Source organism: Pan troglodytes, chromosome 4, assembly GCF_028858775.2.
Source record: "Pan troglodytes isolate AG18354 chromosome 4, NHGRI_mPanTro3-v2.0_pri, whole genome shotgun sequence".
Lineage (NCBI taxonomy): Eukaryota > Metazoa > Chordata > Mammalia > Primates > Hominidae > Pan > Pan troglodytes.
Window position 1 is genome coordinate 127,385,983 of NC_072402.2, and position 24,316 is coordinate 127,410,298.

General features: G+C 34.1%; 1 protein-coding gene across 4 annotated transcripts in view; it reads left to right on the forward strand.

The window, feature by feature from the left end:
- Positions 1-24,316, forward strand: part of ADAMTS19 (ADAM metallopeptidase with thrombospondin type 1 motif 19) — a 281,046-nt gene that overhangs the window by 160,640 nt on the left and 96,090 nt on the right. For all 4 annotated transcript variants that reach the window (XM_009449594.5, XM_517910.8, XM_054684567.2 and 1 more), the window contains 3 exons: positions 396-536; positions 1,976-2,126; positions 21,707-21,808. In XM_009449594.5, coding sequence (XP_009447869.2) covers positions 396-536; positions 1,976-2,126; positions 21,707-21,808 — 394 coding nt within the window. The remainder of the gene's footprint in view (positions 1-395; positions 537-1,975; positions 2,127-21,706; positions 21,809-24,316) is intronic.

A 24,316-nucleotide genomic window follows, 5' to 3' on the forward strand; every position in this document is an offset into this window, starting at 1 on the left:
TTTCAAATCAAATTTTGAAGAAAATTTGATTCAGGCAACAGCAAGAATCTAGTGTGGTTAAACATAAATGTATTATTTCTGAGTTTCATACGTACTATTATGCAAAGAATATATCTGTAGGTCATTTCCATATAAAGGACCTAAACATGTCATTTTATAGGTTGATTAGGGAAATGTTTTTTATTAAATAAAAATATTTACCTTAAATTGGGGTAACAAAATTTAAAAAGTAACTTAATCTGAAATCTAATTTTATTTTGAAACTAATTTCCTTAAAACAAATTTGGCTCCCAGTATTTTAAGTATTTTAACCGTTATTTAACTGCAGTTATAAAAAGTTAACAAGTAACATTTACTTAGTGTAAATTTTAAAATTTTATTATATTCCAAATCAGCATGGGCATTAACCATGACAATGACCACCCATCGTGTGCTGATGGTCTTCATATCATGTCTGGTGAATGGATTAAAGGACAGAATCTTGGTGACGTTTCATGGTCTCGATGTAGCAAGGAAGATTTGGAAAGATTTCTCAGGTATGGAGGTCACTTATTGTTTTTGCCTTGTGAATGATTATGTGTGCTGTTTCTTTTTACAAATAGAGAAGCCAGAGTGGCAAAGTGGAAAGGCCACCAGAGTAAAACTGAAGGTACTTTGTTCCAATCCTGGCTTTTCCATTGACTCATGGTGTAGTTTGGGACATGTTATTTAACCCCCTGCTTTTTAATTTCTACATTTTTCAAAAAGAACAGTTAAGATTATTTGTAAGATTGAAAAATTGTTATCATGATTTTAAAAATCTGTCACAGTATTTAGTTGCCTTTTCAATTTTTCCCAGTGGAAATATTCACACTGTTCATCACCCAGCACGTCTATTATCACGAAGATCAGGGCCCCTCTAACAAAATCTTCACTTTTCGTTTGTAATACATCTACACTTCAAATGTTTTTTCATTAATAAATAGTTTCCACCATTATCATAGCCCTTTCCACATTCAGTGGCAGTAACACTTAGCTTCTGTCTTGTTCGAAAAGTAAATGAAAAATATTACTGTTGTTCTTATTTTCATTTTAAAGCACTTGTTCATTTTAAAGCACTTATTTCTATAATTATAGAAGGATCACCTGAAGCAGTAAGCAATATGCAGAGTAGTTAGTGAGATGCTTAAGGTATCCAAAACAAGTCTTAGTGAGAAATACAGGAACACCTAGCTTGCTAAACTCACTACACAGATGAACTTTATTCACTTTTGTATATCCTTTAAATAGTTAAGCCCATTTTTCTATTAAATGGCTATATGTACAATATATTCCGTGCATGCTGTTTGTCATAACAGTCTAGAGAAGAGCACTCAGAGCATGTGATATTTCAGACACACCATCAGTAGCTGCATCAGCAGCCCTTCTGTAGGCCCTAATGAGTTCCTAAGGAACATGCATGATTTTGTATGGCTGCCTTCACATGAATCAGGACTCCTATGACATCAAATACCACTTTAAAATATATTACAGAGTTGTATACAAAGTTGTATTACAATGTCAAGCACAAATATATCTACACTGTTAATATTCACCTGAGGATGCTTTCCATACATTCTTTAAATCCCCAAATATAGCTGATATCTTATATTCACATACTACTTTTGGGCAAGTTACTCTCTGACTCTGAGCCTGTATACCTATTAAATGCATAAAATAACACCCACTTCACAGTGTTATGTAGATCAACTGAGTTAATTCATATGAATGTGTTTTGTACACCATAAAGTTCTTTTAACTTGAAAATTATTTATTATGATTATCTTCATTGTAAATAAATGATTTTTGACATATAGAATAATTTCTATGAGTATTCAATGGAAGAGCTTAGAGATATATTTTTGATATTATTAAAGTGTTTCTTGTTGTATGCTAACCAATCATATCAGCTTTTTACATTAAATTCAAAAGTTTACACATACCTGCCTATTGCCAGGTCAAAGGCCAGTAACTGCTTGCTACAAACAAATCCGCAGAGTGTCAATTCTGTGATGGTTCCCTCCAAGCTGCCAGGGATGACATACACTGCTGATGAACAATGCCAGATCCTTTTTGGGCCATTGGCTTCTTTTTGTCAGGAGATGCAGGTAAAGATCCAGGTGGGGGTTTTGTGCGTTCATTCATTGTTTAGAAGTATTGATTGGTAGGAGAAGGTAACATTATTTTAGGGTTTGTGGATCAAAAGCACCCCAATATATAAAAGAAGGATTTTCTAAGAAAAGGTTTGTGCATTTTTTTCTTATACTTTGGAAGCGATAGAAATAAGATGTGAGCATTTAATCAAAGTGAATAAAGAAAGACCTAATAATTTCTACTTTGAAAATTACATTGATATCAGGGAAGTATTTTTATTATGTCAGTTCAATGCTTCTATTTTAAATCCCATACAGTTTTCTCTCCATTATCTGCAGGAATTGGTTTCAGTACCCACATCCTGTTCCCTGAGCAGATACCAAAACTCCCAGCTGCTAAAGTCCCTTATGAAAAATAATGTAGTATTTGCATATAACCTACCCACATCCTCCCAAATACTTTAAATCATCCCTAGATTACTTACAGAACTTGATACATTGTAAATGCTATGTAATTATTATACTATGTTATTTTATTATTAGTATTATTTATATTGTTTTATTGTTCTTTTTTTAAAAATTTTTTTAAATCTGTGGTTGGTTGGATCCCCGGATGTGGAAACTACAAACGGGGAGGGCCAACTGTATTTTCTTATATGGAAATGGGTAAAAATGTGATATGAAAATATAATTGATAAAAATGCAATAACATGAACATGTAATTGTGGAGGAGGAACTATACATTTTAATCCTGAAAATAAATTTTTAGAAGTATCTTTTATAGGAACAAAAATTAAGAGAGTACATTTCTACATAAACTGGAAGAAAAGGGAAAATGTATAATGGTAAAGCAGTGTTTATGTATTAATATTCCAGTAGTCAGTAATTACTCAGAGAGGACAGTAGTGTTAGGTCCATAAAATCTAAAGGATGAAACAAAATGACCTTCTTAACTGATGGAAGAGTTTAAGCTCTAGTAACCTTTTTTTTTCTTTCCTGCTGCCCATCCCCTATCTGCCCATCTCCTCTCACCTCTTCCTAACACACACACATACACATTGTACTTCAGGAATAAACTGATAACCACACTGAGAGTAAATTGGTTAAGTATCGCTGAAACATAGCCTATTTTACCCAGCCACAGTTTCTGTGAATGCCTCAAAGGAGTTTGGCTTTGTTGAGGATAATGCTGTTTTGGGTAACTGTCAGCATAATTAAGATCCTTTATAAGGAACAAAGCATATGACATTATAATATATTGAATGCTCTCTTTGGTTTGTGGTTCTTATTAAAAGAGTTGTGCACTTATTTGTTTATTAATTGCTTTTGATCAGTTTCACCCACCAGTATGTAAGCTGCATGAGGGCAGAGTGAGTTTCTCCAGCATCTAGCCTAGGGACTGGCACAGAGTAAGTGAAATATCCAGTGAACAAATTATTTAGAATTAAAATGAGTGAATGTATGGAGTTGGAGCTGCATCAAATGTGATGTGTAAAAGGCTGTATGGACCAGGCGAGGTGGCTCACACCTGTAATCCCAGCACTTTGGGAGGCCGAGACGGGCGGATCATGAGGTCAGGAGATCGAGACCATCCTGGCTAACACGGTGAAACCCCATCTCTACTAAAAATTATTTAAAAAAAATTAGCTGGGCATGGTGGCGGGCACCTGTAGTCCCAGCTACTCAGGAGGCTGAGGCAGGAGAATGGCGTGAACCTGGGAGGTGGAGCTTGCAGTGAGCCGAGATCGCGCCACTGCACTCCGGCCTGGACTACAGAGTGAGACTCGGTCTCAAAAAAAAAAAAAAAAAAGGCTGTACGGACTATGGAGCTTGAAAGGAACTGGTGTTGCTATGTAATTGTGATCTAATTCCAAACGGTTTACATGTGGCACAGTCATGGATCCTTGGAACTCCACATCGTGTGTGACAATTATGACATTGGTTCTGTAAGGTCTGTCTCCGGTACCTCTCTGACCTCATCTACTAACCTCCACTCTGCTTTCACCTCTGAGTCTTTAGACAATCAAAAGTCTGGTCACAATCCTCTTTCTTAAATCTTCATGGTAAAATGAAAGATTTTGAGGTACAAAGGTTTGGGTTTGTGGGCAGACACTTTTACAGGCTGAAGTTACTATTATTTTAGGCAACAAAATAGGCTCTTTGTGGTCACTGTCACTGGAGCATTGCACAGGAGACAGTTTCAGTTCACGTGGTATAGAGAATTGATAGAACTGATCAATGGATCAGTTCATCCAAAATGTTCATCTTTTATAAAGCATTCCTACTGTAAAAGCTCAGTAGATGATCAACTACACACGATTCTGTTAAATTGTAGATTCTTTTCCATAAATACTATTTTACAAGCTTTTAGAAATTATTTTAATATATCACATGCAATTAAATTTTGCTAGTGCCATTCTACAATGTTTTGACCTCTGAATATCTTCCACATAGTGTGTTTAATTATTTATTTTATGATGTAATTTGACACTTTTTTTCTTTTTTTATCATACTTTAAGTTCTAGGATACATGTGCACAATGTGCAGGTTTGTTACATATGTATACATGTGCCATGTTGGTTTGCTGCACCCATTAACTCATCATTTACATTAGGTATTTCTCCTAATGCTGTCCTTCCCCCATCCCCCCACCCCACAACAGGCCCTGGTGTATGATATTTTCCCCGCCCTTTGTCCAAGTGTTCTCATTGTTCAATTTCGACCTATGAGTGAGAACATGGGTTGTTTGGTTTTCTGACCTTGCAATAGTTTGCTCAGAATGATGGTTTCCAGCTTCATCCATGTAGCTACAAAGGAAATGAATGCATCCTTTTTATGACTGCATAGTATTCCATGGTGTATATGTGCCACATTTTCTTAATCCAGCCTATCACTGATGGACATTTGGGTTGGTTCCAAGTCTTTGCTATTGTGAATAGTGCCACAATAAACATATGTGTGCATGTGTCTTTATAGCAGCATGGTTTATAATCCTTTAGGTATATACCCAGTAATGGGATCACTGTGTCAAATGGTATTTCTAGTTCTAGATCCCTGAGGAATCGCCACACTGTCTTCCACAATGGTTGAACTAGTTTACAGTCCCACTAACAGTGTAAAAGCATTCCTATTTCTCCACATTCTCTCCAGCACCTGTTGTTTCCTTACTTTTTAATGATCGCCATTCTAACTGGTGTGAGATGGTATCTCATTGTGGTTTTGATTTTGATTTGCATTTCTCTGATGGCCAGTGATAATGAGCATTTTTTCATGTGTCTGCTGTCTGCATAAATGTCTTCTTTTGAAAAGTGTCTGTTCATATCCTTTGCCCACTTTTTAATGGGGTTGTTTGATTTTTTCTTGTAAATTTGTTTAAGTTCTTTGTAGATTCTGGATATTAGACCTTTGTCAGATGGGTAGATTGCAAAAATTTTCTCCCATTCTGTAGGTTGCCTGTTCACTCTGATGGTAGTTTCTTTTGCTGTGCAGAAGCTCTTTAGTTTAATTAGATCCCATTTGTCTATTTTGGCTTTTGTTGCCATTGCTTTTGGTGTTTTAGTCCTGAAGTCCTTGCCCATGCCTATGTCCTGAATGGTATTACCTAGGTTTTCTTCTAGGGTTTTTATGGTTTTAGGTCTAACATTTAAAATTAATTCAAGATGGATTAAAGACTTAAATGTTAGACCTAAAACCATAATTTGATTCTTATAACCATTAAATACCATATTGTCTAGTCCTATTTTACAAATCAACAATTTGAGGTCTAGAGCAGTTAAATAATACTTTGAAGTTCTTATACCTATTAACAGAGAATGCTAGATCCAAACTCAGATTATGTCTAAATCCCAAAAATCAGATGCTCTCCAGTCTCCTATGGAACTCAAACTTCTTTATATGCTATATTGTCTTCTCTATGGAAAAACCCTTAGATCAGATCTCATATTTAAACTAATTTTTTTGTCTCCTATAGCACCTATACTACCAGTTTTAACCAGTATCTTAATTGATTCATTTTGCTAAACTATTTGCTCTATTTATATGATTATTTCCCAATAACCTACCTGCACAGATTTTTTTCCTTGATCTCTGAAAATATGATTGTTTATTTAGGTTTTTAAAATCTGTTTCTCAGTATCCTAGGATGTCGCCTTGTTTTAAAACTACACATTGTGCTAATAAAGTTTTAGGTTTAAGGTTTCCAGAAATGTTCTCCTTTTTATTTTCTCTCCACTCTTATACTCCAGTCCCAAATCAGTACAGCATGTAAAGTGTAGTAACCTAATAGACGATAGATAGATAGCTAGAACCATGGAAAAGATAATTTACATATTTAGTCATTGATTTGACAAATATTTATTAAGTTCCAACTACTTTCCAGGCACTGTATGAAGCACAAATAATACAGCAGGAATCAAAGATCCTACCTCCATGGAACTTACATTTTAGTTGGAGGAAATATAAGCAAATGCATATCTAATATGTTAGTTGATGATAATTGTTTAGAAGAAATATAAACTCAGGTAAAACAGGAAGTACTACCAAGGTAGATGGTTAGGATGGTGTTATTTCTTATAAGGTGACCTGGGAAAGTTTCCTAGAAAGGTGACATTTGTTTAGAGATCTGAAGAAAGTGGGAGAACAAGCTATGCGTTTATCTTGGGAGGAATACAGCAAGACAAAACAGAATGCAAAATGCCCTTGAATTCATTGTGGGTCATGTTGTGAGATGCCCATTACACATCCAAGTAGGGATGTAAGCAGGTCCATGATATATATTTGGAAGTCATTAAGAAGCATAAGATATTGGGGACATGATACTAAATAACAATTGCAAGTGAGTTAGAAAAGTTTCAAGGACTAAGACCCAGGTCAATGCAATATTTAGAGTTTAGGAAAATGAGGAGAAAGAAGAAATAAAATGCCAAAGTATATTGAGTTAGGAATAGAACCAAAGCAAATTAAGATCTTGGAGGCAATGTGAGGAGGATATTTTTGAAAGAGAGATTGATCAGCTGTATCAAAAGCTGAAGACTTAAATGTAAAACCTAAAACTGTAAAAACCCTGGAAAACAACCTAGGCAATACTGGTCTGGACATAGGAATGAGCCAAGATTTCATGACAAAGTTTCCAAAAGCAATTTCAACAAAAATAAAATTTGACAAATGGGACCTAATTAAACTTAAGAGCTCTGCACACCAAAAGAAACCATCAATAGAGTAAAGAGACAACCTACAGAATGGGAGGAACTTAAACAAATTTAAAAGGAAAAACCGACCCCATTAAAAAGTGGGCAAAGAACAAGAACCGACACTTTCCAAAAGACATGCAGCCAACAAGCATATTAAAAAAGGTCAGTAACACTGATAATTAGATAAATACATATCAAAACGACAATGAGATAACATCTCACACCAGTCAGAATGGCTATTATTAGAAAATCAAAAAATAACAGATGCTGGTGAGGTTGCAGAGAAAAGGGAAGAATTATACACTGTTAATGGGAGTGTAAATTAGTTCCACCATTGTGGAAAGCAGTGTGGCAATTCCTCAAAGAGCTAAAAAAAACTACCCATAATTACCATTCAACCCAGCAATCCCATTACTGAGTATATACCCAAAGCAATATAAATCATTCTACTATAAAGACACATGCATGTGGATGTTCACTGCAGCACTGTTCACAATAGCAAAGACATAGAATTAACCTAAATGCCCAGTAGTAACAGTTTGGATAAAGAAAATGTGGTACATATACACCTTGGAATACTATGCAGCAATAAAAAAGAATGAGACCATGTCTTTTGCAGGAACATGGATGGAGGTGGAGGCCATTATCCTTAGCAAACTAATGCAGGAACAAAAAACCAAATACCATTTGTTCTCACTGATAATTGGGAGCTAAATAATAAGAACTCATGAACACAAAGAAGGGAACAATAGACACTGGGGCCTACTGAAGGCTGGAGGGTGGGAGGAGGGAGAGGATCAGAAAAAAATAACTATTGAGTACTAGGCTTAGTACGTGGGTGATGAAATCATCTGTACAACAAACCCCTGTGACATGAGTTTACCTATATAGCAAACCTGTAATATACCCCTGAACTTAAAATTAAAGTATAAAAAAAAATTTTTAAAGCTGAAGACAAGTGGAGCAAAATGAAGGCTGAGATTAGACAGTTGATATTTTTTCCCAAAGGGTTTGACACATCATTATTTGAAGCTATATGGGAATGCCTGAATATATAAGGTGTCAGGAAGTATAACTTAAAAGTATAGCAGAAAATAGTTGTAACTGTAGAAGACTGAAAATAGTTGTGCACTATGTAATGACATTTCAGTCAATGGACCACATATACAACAATGGTCTTATAAGATTATAGTCTGTATTTTTACTGTAACATTTCTATGTTTAGATGCACAAATACTTAGGATTGTTTTACAGTTGCCTACAATATACAGTAAGGTAACATGCTATACAGGTTTGAAGCTTAGAAACAATGGGATATACCATATAGCCTAGGTGTGTAGTAGGCTATATCATTTAGGCTTGTGTAAGTACACTCTACAATGTTCACACAATGACTACATTGCCTAATGACACATTTCTCGAAATGTATTTCCATCATTAAGCAAAGCATGACTGTAGTTCCGCTACATACATATACACCTTCAATTGGCTCTATGTGGAGTCACCCTACCTGGCAGTCTGTCTTCTAAGTGCTATACAAAACAAATCTCCTATATGGTAAGCTCCTTAACATTAGCAGAGTTGTCAGCCCTTTTGTCATTGCATCTCTAGCACCCAAGTAAGTGCTTAATAAATATTTGATGAATAAGTGAACCGACTGAATAATGGGGTACTGATTCTAAATTTTTCACTCATGTAGATAACATGATAACCTTTTAGAATATTAATGCAATGACTACATAAAAGCCTACCTATGCTATAGGGAAGGTAGCTTGTTTCACAGCTTATTCATAATTCAATTAGGCATCCTTATGACCAGCTCATTTCTAATCAATTACAAATAAACATCAAGATTTGTAGTGTGAGGGTTCACAGCAACCTTCAATATGTATGTTTCAGGCAAAATCTTAAAAACAAGGTAACTCTGAATCTGACAAAGGCAGTTGGGCCATAGCATCTAAATTAGATGTTTCACTTCCATACTTATAAACAGATATTTAAACACAAACACTAGAGGCTCAGCATTATTGCATAATGCTGATCTAATTAATGATATAAATTTACCCTTAGTATAACAAGTTACATCTGCAAAATGTTTAAAGGCACAGATGTAGAGATTCTGGTGAAAAATGTTGATCACAGGCAATAATAGCTCACTCTTCTGCATAAATTTGCAGAATTAATGGCTGACTTCTTGGATGGCCTTGTTCCTGAGTCCTTAGCAATTGGTGGTGGGTACCTTCAGGCTATCTGGCATCTTGTGGCTGAGCCAGCTCCAACTGCATCAAGTCATTGTAATAGCTTCCTGAAATTACTTAGACTGGCTGAAAATACAGAGGTATGGAAGGATTTTTCCCTAGAAATAGTAAGAAGTGGCCCCGTAGGAGTTAACCTTTTTCTGAAAAGGAAGGAAGTGTGATAAAATTGAAGACCTCCAGGAAACTTAAGATCCTGTCTTTGTGAACTAGGCACACTATGAATTGCATATGTATTAAATGGATAGAAAAGCTTATAGTATAACTGAATCATATGATTACTTTAAATATTGACATGGAAAGTTCCAGTTTTACATTTCTCCTGTATCTACTTGATTCATCCAAGTTTGTAGGACTCTCTCAAACCTCTCCTTGAAGCCAATGCACAGACTGGAATTGAAATAAAGTAATGGCAAAAACCGCAATTATGTTTGCACCAACCTAATATTATGAAGAACTATAGAAGGCCTAGTCTCTGTAATTTGGCATTGCAAAATTCCAGAGGCAACAAGAATTTGGATTTTAAAAAGGCTTAACATGAAATAGTTGGAGGACATAAACTGCATGATTTAAGACTTAACAAAGCTGCAGTAATGAAGACAATGTGGTGTTGATGAGAGACTTAACTCCTCAGTGGAACACCATAGAGAGTCCAATTATAGACTCTCACATATGTGTACAATTGATTTCAACAAAAGTCACAAGGCAGTTGAATGGGTAAATAAAAGCTTTTCAACAAATTGTGCTGGAGCAATTGGACATTCATCTTTTAAAATTACATCATATCATAAGATAAAATTAACCCTAAATGTATTATTGACCTAAATGTGGAATCTACAAAACTATAAAACTTCAGGGAAAAAGGTAGAGGAAATATTTTTTTAATAGGACACCAGGAGCATGAACCATAAAAGAAAAACAAAACAGAAAATTATTGTTTGAAATCTATCAAAATAAATTATTTTATCTTAGGAAAACTCTGTTAAGACAATGAAAAGGTAAGCCACAGAATGGTGAAAATATTTATAATAGGCATATCTGACAAAAGGTTTTGTCCAAAATATATAATCCCTGTAATAGTAATAAAAGACCAAGCAATACAATAAAATGGGCAAAACATTTCAACAGACAATTTAGAAATGAAGATATGCAGATAGCCAACAAACTCCTTAAAGGATGCTTAACATCATTAATATTGTATCAAGAAATGCAAATTAAAACCATAAAGACCTACATTTGCATATACATTGCAATGTCTTAAGTTTAAAGAATTGAAAAAACTAAATTGTTGCTGATAATACAGAGCAATCAGAATTCACATACCGCTATTAGGAATATAGTATAATCACTTCGGGAAAATTTTAGGTGTTTTTTTTTTTTTTTTTTTTTTTATCACTTAAGCATTCACCTCTTATATGATCCAAACTTTCCACTCCTAGATCCAAAAATATACTCTTCATGATCTCTTTAAATTTATTGAGACTCATTTATAATCTATCCAGGTGAATGTTCTATATGCATTTGACAGAATGCATTTCCACAGTTGTCAGTGTTTCATAAATATTAATTAGGTCAAGGTTATTAATAAAGTTATACAAATCGTCTTTTATTATGTTTATAGATGTTCTAATAATTGCTAAAGTGGGGAATTTAAATATCCTACTATGACTGCAATTGTGTATTCCCTTCGATTAAGTCAGATTTTGATTCATACCTCGTAAGGCTTTATTGCAAGACACTAATACAGTTATTATTGTTATGTCTTCTTGATGCATTATGTCTTCTTATTGCATTTCTTTTCATTATGAAAAAATCTTCTTTATCAGTGGTAGAACTTTTTTATATTGTAGTTTATTATATCTGATATTAATCTGATTTTGTGTGTTTATTTTTTTGCATGGTATATTATGCTTTTATTTAGTTTAAATGTATCTGTGTACTATTTCAACTGAGCCTCTTGTAGTATAAGCATGTAGTTGTCTTGATATTCATCTGTTATAAAAATTATAACCTTTTAATTGAGGTAGTTCATTAATGTTTAATCATTGATTAAACAATGTGTTTGAATTTAGGTCTAGATTTTATAATTTATTTTTTAACTCTTTATTTCCCTCTGATCCCCATTAATTTACTTTTATATTATTTGAATTCTCTTTAGGATCCTACTTTATCTATTACATTTTTAGCTATAATCCTTTACCTCTTTAAGAGGCCTGATCTGGGTCTAGGTCTGGGATCACACATCTTTATTTAAAGGGCCAGATAGTAAATACATTAGGCTTGTCAGCAGCAGAGCCTCTGTTGCAACTCAAATCTGCTGCTCTAGCTCAAATCAGCCATAGATAATATGTAATGGGATGAGCAAGACAGTTGGCCAGTCTCCAGGCCACAGTTTGCCAAACTCATCTCTAGGGATTAAAATATAAACTCTCAATTTTTCTGAATCTATTTAGAGTTATTATAGTACTATTTCATTTGGAATTATTGGAATATGCAACCACATATGTGCATTTAGACTTCCTCATTCAGTTTTTCTGTACTATAGTCATGATATATATAGATATAGATATAATATAGCATCTGTGTACATTGTAGACCATACAATCAAATTGTATACATTTTACTTAATATACATTGCATGTATTTTAAGGATTAAGAATGTAAAAATAGTCTTTTACTTTTAGCTTGATATTTACCCTTTCCATTGTTCTTCATGACTTCCTGAAGATAGGAGTTTTCCTTTGGTTTCATTTTCCTTCTCCATGTCTTTTAGTTGGGTTGCTAATGACAAATTCTCTTAATTTTCTTTCACCTGAAAATTTTCATTTCATCTTAATTTTTGAAATATATTTTCACTAGATATAAAATTATAGGTTGACTTTTTCTTTTTCTTTTACCATCTCAGAAACATTCCTCTATCTTCTCTTCTCCATAATTTAAGATGAGAAATGTATAGCCCTTGGATTGCCATTTCCCTGTAAGTAATCTGTTATTTCTCCCTGTTTATGTGCAAGATAGTCTCTTTATCTTTGGTTTTCAGAAGCTTGACTATAATGTGTCTACATATAATTTACTGCATATTTATCCCATTAGAGGATTGTTGAACTTATTGATTTTGTAAATCTATGCCTTTTCTCAAATTTGGAAAGAAGTTTTAGTGATCATTCCTTTAAATACTTTCCTACCTCTCCATCCTCTCCTGAGAATACAGTTACACACATTAATTTTTTTGATATAATCTCACAGCTTTCTGTAAATCTTTCACATTTTTCAATATTTTCCCTTTCTCCTTCAGAGTGGGTAATTCCCTTTAAACTATTTTCAAGCTTACTGAATTTTTATCATTTCCATCCTGCTCAAATCCATTCAGTCAACTTTTAATTTTACATATTGTATTTTTCACATCTAAAGTGAAAGTTTCAATTTACTTTTTTTAAACTTTTCTCTTGAGATAGCTTTTCATTTATTACAAGCCAATTTCCGTTACCTCACTAGGTATATTCATAAAGTCAGTTTCAAATTTTATGAAAATCATAACACATGTGTCATCTCAGGTTTGAATTGTTTATTTACATTTTTAAAGAAAGGGTTGCATTTTGCTGTTCTACATAGCCGGTAATTTTTACTTCTATACTAGAAATGTTGTTGTTATATTATAGAGCAAACATGAGCAAACTATGGCTTAAAGTTTTACTGGAACACAGTGACACACATTTTTTCATTTATTTTCTATGGCCGCCCTCAAGCTACAATGGCAGTGTTGAATAGTTGCAACAGAGACCACCTGGCCAAGAAGCCTAAAATATATACTATTTGGCAATTTACAGAAAGAGTTTGCTGACCCCTGTTGTAGAAGCTCTGGATTCTGTTATATTCCTTCAAAGACTGTTTTTTGTTTTCACAGGCAATTATATTAATTAGATTTAAACTGGACATTTTGTCTCATCTATTGTAGGCAGCAGCTCATATCTTAGATCAATTCATTTTTCTCTTATCTGTGCTATTTGTAGTGTGTGTTGTGTATGTATGGGTCAGGTGCCAAGGGGAGACTTAAGCTCCTCTAATTCTATTCCCTCTGGAATTCTCCCTTCAGTTTATGGCAGCCTTGACCACCTCAGTTTCTGTCTTCACGAGTCTATAAGATGATATGTTTTTCCAGTTGACACCTAATGTCAGGACACTCCCTTCAGTTTATGGCAGCCTTCACCACCTCAGTTTCTGTCTTCATGAGTCTATAAGATGATATGTTTTTCCAGTTGGCACCTAATGTCAGGACACAATAGTGGGCATCTATCAGGTTAAAGCTGCAAAGATGATGAACTAACCTTGTGCCAGTGTTTTCGGTTTCCCTCAAAAGTGTGCCTGCTGAAAGCAATCACTTTCATAATTGCCATGCACAAAAAATAAAATACCTAGGAATACAGCCAATCAGGGAGGTGAAAGATCTCTACATGCAGAAATAGAAAATACTGCTCAAAGTAATCAGAGATGACACAAATGGAAAAACATTCCATGCTTATGTATAGGAAGAATCAGTATTGTTAAAATGGCCATACTGCCCAAAGCAATTTATAGATTCACTGCTATTCCTATTAAACTACCATTGATATTCATCACAGAATTAGAAAACCTATTTTAAAAATCATATAGAAACAAAAACAAGCCCAAATAGCCAAGGCAATCAAGCAAAAAGAACAAAGCTGGAGGCATGATGTTACCTGACTTCAAACTATACTCCAGGGCTACAGTACTAAAAACAACATGATACTGGGACAAAACAGACACATAGACCAATGGAACAGAAGGGAAAACCCAGAAACAAGGTTGCAAACCTACAACTATCTGATTTTTGACAAATCTGTTCAATAAATGGCTCTGGGATAACTTACTAGCCATATGCAGAAGATTGAAACTGGGCCCCTTTTTAGGCCATACACAAAAATTAACTCAAGATGGATTAGATACTTACATGTAAAACCCAAAACTGTAAAAAACCCTGGAAGACAAACTAGGCAATACCATTCTGGACATAGGAACAAGCAAAGATTTCATGACAAAGACTCCAAAAGCAATTGCAACAAAAGCAAAAGAAAAGAGAGAGAGAGAGAGAGAAATGGGATCTAATTAAACTAAAGAGCTTGTGCACAGCAAAATAAACTATCAAGTTTCCACCAAGAGTGGACAGACAGCCTACAGAGTGGGAGAAAATTTTTGCAAACTATGAATCTAACAAAGATCTAATATCCAGCAACAATAGCAAACTTAAGTTTACAAGCAAAAAACAAGCAACCCCAATAAAAGGTGGGCAAAGGACGTTAACAGACACTTCAAAAGAAGACATACATGCAGCCAACAATCATATGAACATCGCTGATCACTAGAGAAATGCAAATCAAAACCACAATGTAATACTGTCTCACACTAGTCAGAATGGCTACTATTAAAATGTCAAAAAATAACAGATGCTGATGAGATGTGGAGAAAAGGGAACACTTATATACTGTTGATGGGAGTGTAAATTAGTTCAACCATTGTGGAAAACAGTGGGGCAATTCCTCAAAGAGCTAAAAACAGAAATAGCATTTGACCAGTAATCCCATTAATGGGTATATACCCAAAGGAATATCAGTTATTCTGTTATAAAGACACATGCATGTATGTGTTTACTGCAGCACTATTCACAATAGCAAAGACATGGAATTAACCTAAATGTTCATCAGTGATAGACTGGATAAAGAAAATGTGGAACATATACATCATGGAATACTATGCAGCCATAAAAAATGAGATAATGTCTTTTGCAGCAACATGGATGGAACTGGAGCCATTATTATTAGCAAACTAATGCAGGAACAGAAAACCGAATACCACATGTTCTCACTTATAAATGAGAGCTAAATGATAAGAACTTATGGACACAGAGGGGAACAACACACATTGGAGCCTATTAGAAGGTGGAGGCTGGGAGGAGGGAAAGGATCAGGAAAAATATCTAATGAGTACTAGGCTTACTACCTAGGTGATGAAATAAACTATACATCATACCCCCATGACACAAGTTCAGGTATAACAAACTTGCACATGTACCCCTGAACTTAAACGTTCAATTTATTTATTTATTTATTATTTGAGACAGAGTCTTGCTCTGCTGCCCAGGTTGGAGTGCAGTGGCATGATCTCACCTTACTGCAACCTCCAGCTCCCAGGTTCAAGCAATTCTCTTTCCCCAGCCTCCTGAGTAGGTGGAATTATAGGTGCCTGCCACCACGTCTGGTTAATTTTTGTATTTTTAGTAGAGACAAGGTATTACCGTGTTAGCTAGGCTGGTCTCGAACTCCTGACCTCAGGTAATCCACCTGCCCTGGCCTCCCAAAGTTCTGGGATTACAGGCGCAAGCCACCATGCTTGGCCAAAAGTTAAATTTAAAACAAAAAGTATGTTGCCTTGGTTCACTCTCCAGAGACTTCAGGAAGTTGTTTTTTGTATTCTGTTCACAGTTTATAGTTGATACCTACAAGAGGGTTGGTTTTTTGAGAAATTAATCCACCATTCCAGAAGGGGAATCTTTTTATCTTAATTCTGTATCATTTTTCTTTAAAAATTTAAAATAGGTTCTTCCTTCTTTTTATTGTTTTCTTTTCTTTGGGGGCCTCCATTATATAGATATTAACAGTTCTCCTTTCTTTTAATTTATTTTTATTCCCTTTCTTTAACACTTCCTGATGTAACCATGAAAGAGTCCCTTGCAGCTTGCTGCTTCATGCATTGGCTGTCCATGGGTTACATTTCCCTTTCTATGCCTATCACTCAACTTCTGCCAGTAGCTATGTATGTGGAGTGGAGGAGGTGAAAGAGAGAATGTCAAACTTATTCAGTGGACAGTGGCCAAATCTCCTCTGTTAAAGGATAAAGTTTCTAGGATGTAAATGAGCTAGATTTCTAGCATTTCTTCCCACTAAAAGAAGGTTTATAATTAATGTTTAAATCCAATAAGTGTTACATTATGTAGTCAATGTTTATTAAGATTTATCCTCATTTTTATCAGTCTATTTGCTTACCACTGCTTTTCAGTCCTTTCTTATGAAGTCTTATTTCTTTTTCTTAAAGAACATCATTTAGAAGCAACTTTGGGGCAGATCTATAGAAGGTAAACACTCAGTGTTTGTTTCATTGAAAGGGCCTTTTTTTAACCTTCAAACCTGAATAAAATTTTAGCTGAGTTCAGGAGTGTAGATTGACAGATTTTTTTTTCTCTTTTTTGCCTCTTTGAATATATCATAAATTCACTTCCTTACACTGATGTCAAGATGTCATCTTTGCCATGTGCCTAATGTGAAAAGAAAACTTGCCATATTTGACATGATATTTGCTATAGATTTTCTTAGATGCCCTTTAATTATACAGAAATTAATTTCAATGACTAGTTTGCTAAGATTTTTAAGTGAATGTTAAATTGCATCACATATTTTGTATCCACAGATATAAAAATCATAGATTTTAAGTTATTAATGTGCCCAAGTATATTAATTAAATTCCTAAATCAAACTTACCTGTATTCTGAGGAAGAAAACCTAATTTGGTCATGGATAGATTCAGTCTGTTGAAATTTGTTTAGCATACTCAGCTCTAAATTAATACATGAAATAGATCACTATTTTTACTTTCTTTTAAAATCCCTCCTAGTTTGGATATCACAGATTTTAGAAGTTGTACAGGAACATGGATAGAGCTGTAGGCTATTATCCTCAGCAAACTAACACGGGAACAAAAAACCAAATAATGCCGGGCGCGGTGGCTCACACCTATAATCCCAGCACTTTGGGAGGCCGATGCGGGCGGATCAACTGAGGTCAGGAGTTCAAGACCAGCCTGGCCAACTTGGCGAAACCCCGTCTCTACTAAAAGTACAAAAATTAGCGGGGCATGGTGGCGGGTGCCTATGATCCCAGCTACTTAGGTGGCTGAGGCAAGAGAATCGCTTGAACCCGGGAGGTGAAGGTTGCATTGAGCCAAGATGATTGTGCTACTGCACTCCAGCCTGGGTGACAAGAGCGAGACTCTGTCTCCAAAACAACAAGAACAACAACAAACCAACTACCACATGTTCTCACTTACAAGTGGGCGCTAAATGATATGAACTTATGAACACAGAGAAGGAAACAACAGACCCTGGGGCCTACTTGAATGGGGAGGGTGGGAGGAGGGAAAGGAGCAGAAAAGGTAATGATTGGGTACTGGGCTTAATACCTGGGTGATGAAATAATCTGTTCAGTAACCCCCTAGGAAACATGTTTACCTGTGTCACAAATCTTCATATGTACCACTAATCCTAAAGGAAAAGTTAAAAAGAAGAAGTGATGCTCTCTTTTTCTGTTCTCTAGAAAGTTTCTCTGTGTTGAGAATCTAAGTTCCTTGAAAGAGTGTTAGACTCTGGACAGGTGTATTTTTGTGGGAAGATTTTTAACAGGCTTAACTATTCTGTGATTATAGAATTGTTCACCTTTTCTATTTCTTCTTGGTTTCACTTTAGTAAATTTTTAGTTTCATATAGTTTTCAAGTGTATTGGCATAGACTTAATTATAATGTCTATTTTCTGTTCGAACTGTTATCTTTTATGCCCTCATTTGTTATTCCTAATAGTATTTATTTTTGCCTTCTCTTTTTGCTTGATTAATTTTCAATTATATTAGTCTTTATAAAGAATTAGAGTTCAGCTTTATTTTCCGAGTCTTTGTTTCCTATTTTAGTACTGTCTGTCTCACACACACACACATACACACACACACAAGCTATTCTAATAATTATAATAAAGTTCTGTTATTAGAAAAGAATGTTTCTAAAATTTTATTTTATATCTGAATTTCCTTTGCAATCTGTTAAGTTATTGAAAATGTACTGTAGAGAGTAATGCAGGGAAAAGAAGGTAGTTATATGTCCAAGGATTAATTATTACTTCAATGCATACACAGTTAAAATTGTCTTATTTTAACATAAATTTCAGAACATCTTAATGGAACTATTTGCTGTAAAGAAAGGCATGGGCCATCCCATTACTGGGTATATACCCAAATGTGCACATGTACCCTAAAACTTAAAGTATAATAAAAAAAAAAAAGAAAGAAAAAAAAAAAAAAAAGAAAGGCATGGGCACAGGTTAGCTCTGAAGATAAATTTTATAGTATTTGTACAGGACAATTAACCTTCCATTTCAATACATAGTACATTTATGTAATATTTAAAAACCTATTTGAGATAAACATCCAAGTACATATTATATTCTTTTAATAAACTCTTTTTACTATAGAAGCATAACAAAGGAATATCGTATTATTTTTATTAGTTTGTGAGAAAATGCTGGGTTTTGCATCTCTGTTGTGGATTCCTATGCCAAGCATTTTAAGTTATAGAGTTATTTTCTTAACTGACCTATTAAGTGGTTTCAGCAACTAAGTTGAAAAAAATATTTGACTCTTGCCTGTGTAACATATGGACAGTGTTTGTCTCTAATATAATACCCGTAATGCCCCATTCTGCCCTTTAGAAAGGGCTTGCTGTTATGTACCTCTAATGTGACATATCTGAGGTATTCCACTTTTCAAGGTGAAAACTATCCATACTATTTCTTCAACATTTTCTTGCCTTACTTGTGGGATTTTGGTTTGAACTTCTAAATCTGAGTTATTTTTAAGACCGAGGCTGTAATTTATTTACCATAAGATCCCTAGACCTGCAGAACAGAAAGGGTAAAAGACATCTCTGAGAGAGATTTTATTCTACGTGACCATGCTTATTTTGAAAAGCTGCCAAGTTTGCTTGTATGCTCTGAGTGTCTCAAGTGGGAATCAATGAGAGTACCTGCCATTTCAAATAGCAGCAGATAATGGTGGAAGGGCAGAATGTAGACCACCAACAACGTTCAACAAGCAAGCATTATTCCAAAACTACAGTGTAGATTTGCTTTTTCAGTTCAGTATGCATTGGTTAACTAATGAACTTGAATAAAATAATTATTGTTATGAGATAACTAAGTTTTATTAAATGCAAGTAAAGAAAAATTCTTCTTTGAATTTTCTTCTAAAGAAAAATCAACATTTGACCCCATAATTATCAAACATCCTTGACAGAAAGTTCCTAGATGGGTGAAATATTTTTAGAATCAAAAATGCTCAGGTTAGACATCTGCTAATTGAAATACTCTTAAATGTCTCCACAAAAGTACATGAAAAACAATTGAACTCTTTGCCTATTTTCAATAGTTTAAAATATTACAAAGGGGCAATATGATTTATAGGCATTCTTTACAATAATTTTCTAGGTGAATTTTTGGTAAATGCTATGGGCAGTTAGAAGAAGCACACTAGTTAAGCTAAACCATATCCTAAATATAATAAGATATATTTGTGTGACATATTTTGAAGCTGGAAAAAAAGTCACGGAAAAGAAAATAAGGTAAATTAAATATATCTCACTCTCTCCATAGACTTGAATTTCATTGGATCTGTCATTTCTTTGTGTTAGGAACATTTCAATTTCACTGTTAGATATTTTGAAATATACAGTAAATTGTTGTTAAAAAAAAAAAGCTTACAAACAGTTCAGAAATCTAAAGTATAGGAAAATAATATTTTGGGATTTGCAACAAAGTAAGTATTAGGGTAATTAAATATTAATATATTGAAAGAATATATGTTTCAAATAGGTCTGTTACAATTTAAATATATTCTTCAAATATATCTAATAGATTTGGGTCATAAGTTGACTTTAATTTTGCTGTGATTTTTAGTCTATTTTGAACACCAACACCAGATAAGTTTCCTAAAATAACCTATTATCTTATCAATCTGCTGCTGGTCAACTGCTAAATGGCTTATTTTTCCCTACAAACATAAAGTCCCTAGTCTTTCCTGGCTCTTCTGTCTTTTCAGCCTTGTTCTTTACTACTCTCCCCCATGATATTCCTACTCCCTTTGCACCAGTCTGCTCACCTTTTCATAACTATGCCTTTCCCATTTCTACTTGTTCTGTCTTTATTGACCTGTTCTCCTCCACTCTCTTCTCCCAGTATCTGGATAGGTAGTAACACAGTCATCTTCACTACAGATTTAATACTCAACTCACTTTTTTTTTCTTTTTTGAGACAGAGTCTCACCCTGTCACCCAGGCTGGAGTGCAGTGGCACTGTCTCAGCTCACTGCAACCTCTGCCTCCCGGGTTCAAGCAATTCTCATGCCTCAGCCTCCTGAGTAGCTGGGATTATGGGTGTGCACCACCACACTCAGCTAAATTTTTAAGTCACTTTTAAATGTCCTTTATGGATTTCATATTTCTGCACAATTGTTAACAATATGTGTGAGTCTAAAAAATGTCAACCACCTTACAGAAATAGAAAGTCTTTATTAATATGTGTGTTGGCCTCTTCATATCTATGTCTCTGAGCTGACCACAATTATAGCTGTCTAAGGTTTTTGACAATTTTTCTTTTACATTTCCTCAGAGTTATCTTTGCTTATTGTTGCCATGTTTCAGCTGCCTTATCCAAGTATTTTTTATTCCCTTTAACATTTCCGTAGAAAAAATTTCATTGTGTTCTGAAAATGAAAAAATCCTTCATACTGAAGTAAAAAGTACTGATAACAATATACAGAAACATACACACTAAGACTATATTGTGTCAGGGGTCAAGACTATATAATGAATTAATAAAGTACTAACCATGGCATTTAAGCATAAAAGCAGAGCATAAGTGGGAATAGACTTTAGGGCAGCAGACACTGAATTTATAACACAAAAACAAACACTTATTCTTCCAGCCTGGTCCATGTGTCATAGCATATAAATGATGATTTCTGTCTTATTTTTTTCTTTTGTATCTACATCATCTTGTATAACCATATGTGTTTTATTTAAGGAAGTTTTAAAAGATTTAACTTTATGAAATAGATTTTTCTATCATTATGTATCAATCTTCCCATCACTATAAATGAGCCCTATACTATTTCAATTACAGATTTAATATTTTAATTACCTAAAGCATATTTTTCTTCAAATAATTTTTGTTGTTCTATCAAAATAGCTTTCTTAACAATGATTGGCTTCACTTAAAAAAATGTGATATCTTCTGCTTATTAGTTATTGTGCCTTTGTTTTCAGCATGTTATTTGCACAGGATTATGGTGCAAGGTAGAAGGTGAGAAAGAATGCAGAACCAAGCTAGACCCACCAATGGATGGAACTGACTGTGACCCTGGTAAGGTAAGTCATTTGTGTTGTCTGAATTTAATGAGCATACTAGATGAAACTTGAGAATCTTGCATTTTCTCTGCCAGTTACATTTGTATTCATCTTAGCACTGATGGAATAATATCAGTATATACAAAAATATTAGTATTTCATCAGTTTTAACATTTGTACTTTTTAAAATCCATGGTTGTTTTGTTAATATCAATGTGGTGAGGTTTTATTTTATTTGTTGCTATTTTATTTGTTGTGAGAATGTTGAGAGTCATATATATGCATTAATATAGCAAAAATGTGAATTTTTTTACTTTTTAAACAGAAGTAAATTAAGCACAAATAATAGCATAAATGGTAAAATTTCTCATTGCCAATGGATCTTTTCAAGTATAAAATAATTGACTTAGGAGAGCAACTGAGTATTTTTTCCTTGTCAATATAATAATCATCCATAAAATATTCCAGTTGACATTTGGAGATTAGTAAATATTTGGCTGTCTGTGTAGTTTAATGTACTTCATAAGGCTTTAAAAATTTATTAGTATACATTTCCAGATCTAAATAACTGCTTTTGAAAATTAATTTTCCTTTGAGGAATATGAAGAAGATGGATTTCACATATATTTAATAATTATGGTTAACATAATCAAAAGACAACAGATCAATAGTTTACATAATTTTCTAATTTGCATACTGTGATGGGAAAGTAGAATTGTTATCACTGTACTCAATTGTTAAGATCAGAAAGCTTGCCTCTGAAGAGCATGAATGTGTATTACATTTGAAAATAAATAGCAACGTAAAGAACCTATAGATTTCTTATGGTGAAATACTTGAAGAAAACATGAAATTAGGTGGAGTTTTATTTTAAAAACATATCCATTTGAAAAATGGACAGAAATGAAGCTATTCAACTTCTAGAAATTCGTCTTAAGAAAGTACACACACAGACGCACCTACACACACTCACACATGCACACACAGATGCTTAGGCAAGGATGCAGTTTGTAATGGTGAGAAATGAGAAACAATAAAAATATTCATTAGGAGACAAATGGTCACAATGTAGTTGTTAAAAAATGAGGGAGATACATACGTTCTAACCTGAAGAGATCTATAAGACATGGCTGTTAGTTGATAGGCATGTCAGAAATTTTGATACTTTACAATACAGTTTGACATTTAAGGAAAACACAGTGTGTATACAGATGTGAATACACACACAAAAGCACACACACACACACACACAAGTATATATTTTCAAACTCATAAAATTAGCTAGGCTTGGTGGCACATGTCTGTAATCCCAGCTACCCAGAAGGCTGAGGTGGAAGGATTGCTTGAGCCCGGAAGGCAGAGGTTGCAGTGAGCCGAGACCGCACCACTGCACTCCAGCCTGGGCGACAGAGCCAGACCTTGTTTCAAAGACAAAAAAAAAAAAAAAGGAAAAAAAAAAGAAAATATAAACACAAAACTCCAAAGTGTAATTAGAAGTTACCTCTTGGGAGGGAAGTAGAATTGATGGATTGATGGCTGGGAGTTCATCAATGAGAGGGATGGGTGAATAAAACTTTTCTGCAGCCATTTCTGGATTGTTTGACATAAGCATGCAGTGATTTATTACTTCTATGATTTCTTTAATTAGAAAAGAAAAAATGTACAAATTGTTTAAATCCAAACTATTTTTGAAAAAAAACTAGAAATATTTTATCACTATATATTATCAATAAGAAAATGATTCCTTAGAGGGAATTTCTGTGAAATATCAGTTAATTGTTTACAGACTGTGCCAAATATTTCCTATAAGCTTAAACAAAGCATCAGAATTTGGGTCTGTTTTATTTTTTAAATATATACACAAAAGTATAAGAACCTGTGTATATCAAGCAAGTCTCCTGATATTGTGCTAATTTATTGCTTGAATCATAAAACTTTGCACCAGCAATCATTTTTATCATCCCTGAAACACAAAAGCAGTAATATTAAGAGATAACCAAACATACTGCGATGAGCCCTCAAACATCACATAGCTCGTTTGTCTTTAGTTTTTTAGCAATATAAAAATATCTTTATTTTTATTATCTGGCACCTTCAATATTTTTCTGCTATTTTTTTCTCTTGTATATATAAACATAATTTGCAATCTTGAAATCTTTAAAGTAAACTTGGCAGTTAAAACTGTAATTACTAAACAAAAGTAAAAAGTTTTATTTTCCTATAATTGTGTTAATGATAACTCTCTTAGAGGTTCTGTAATGCTTTGTATATTAAAATAACTAATGAACCTCTCAGTTTTCCAGGCCATGTGGGCTTCTTCAAATATTCATCTGTTTCAGCTCTTTTAGAAGCCATCGTGAAAATAGCTTCCAACACTCTGCCATTGTGTGCAGTAGTGCTAAAATATTTGAATGCTTGCAACCTCACACCAAACACTGCAAGCTCAATACATTGCTAACCAAGAGACAAAGCTTGGGGTTTTGTAACTGATAACACTCTAGTGATATTAATCAAACTGTATAAATCTAG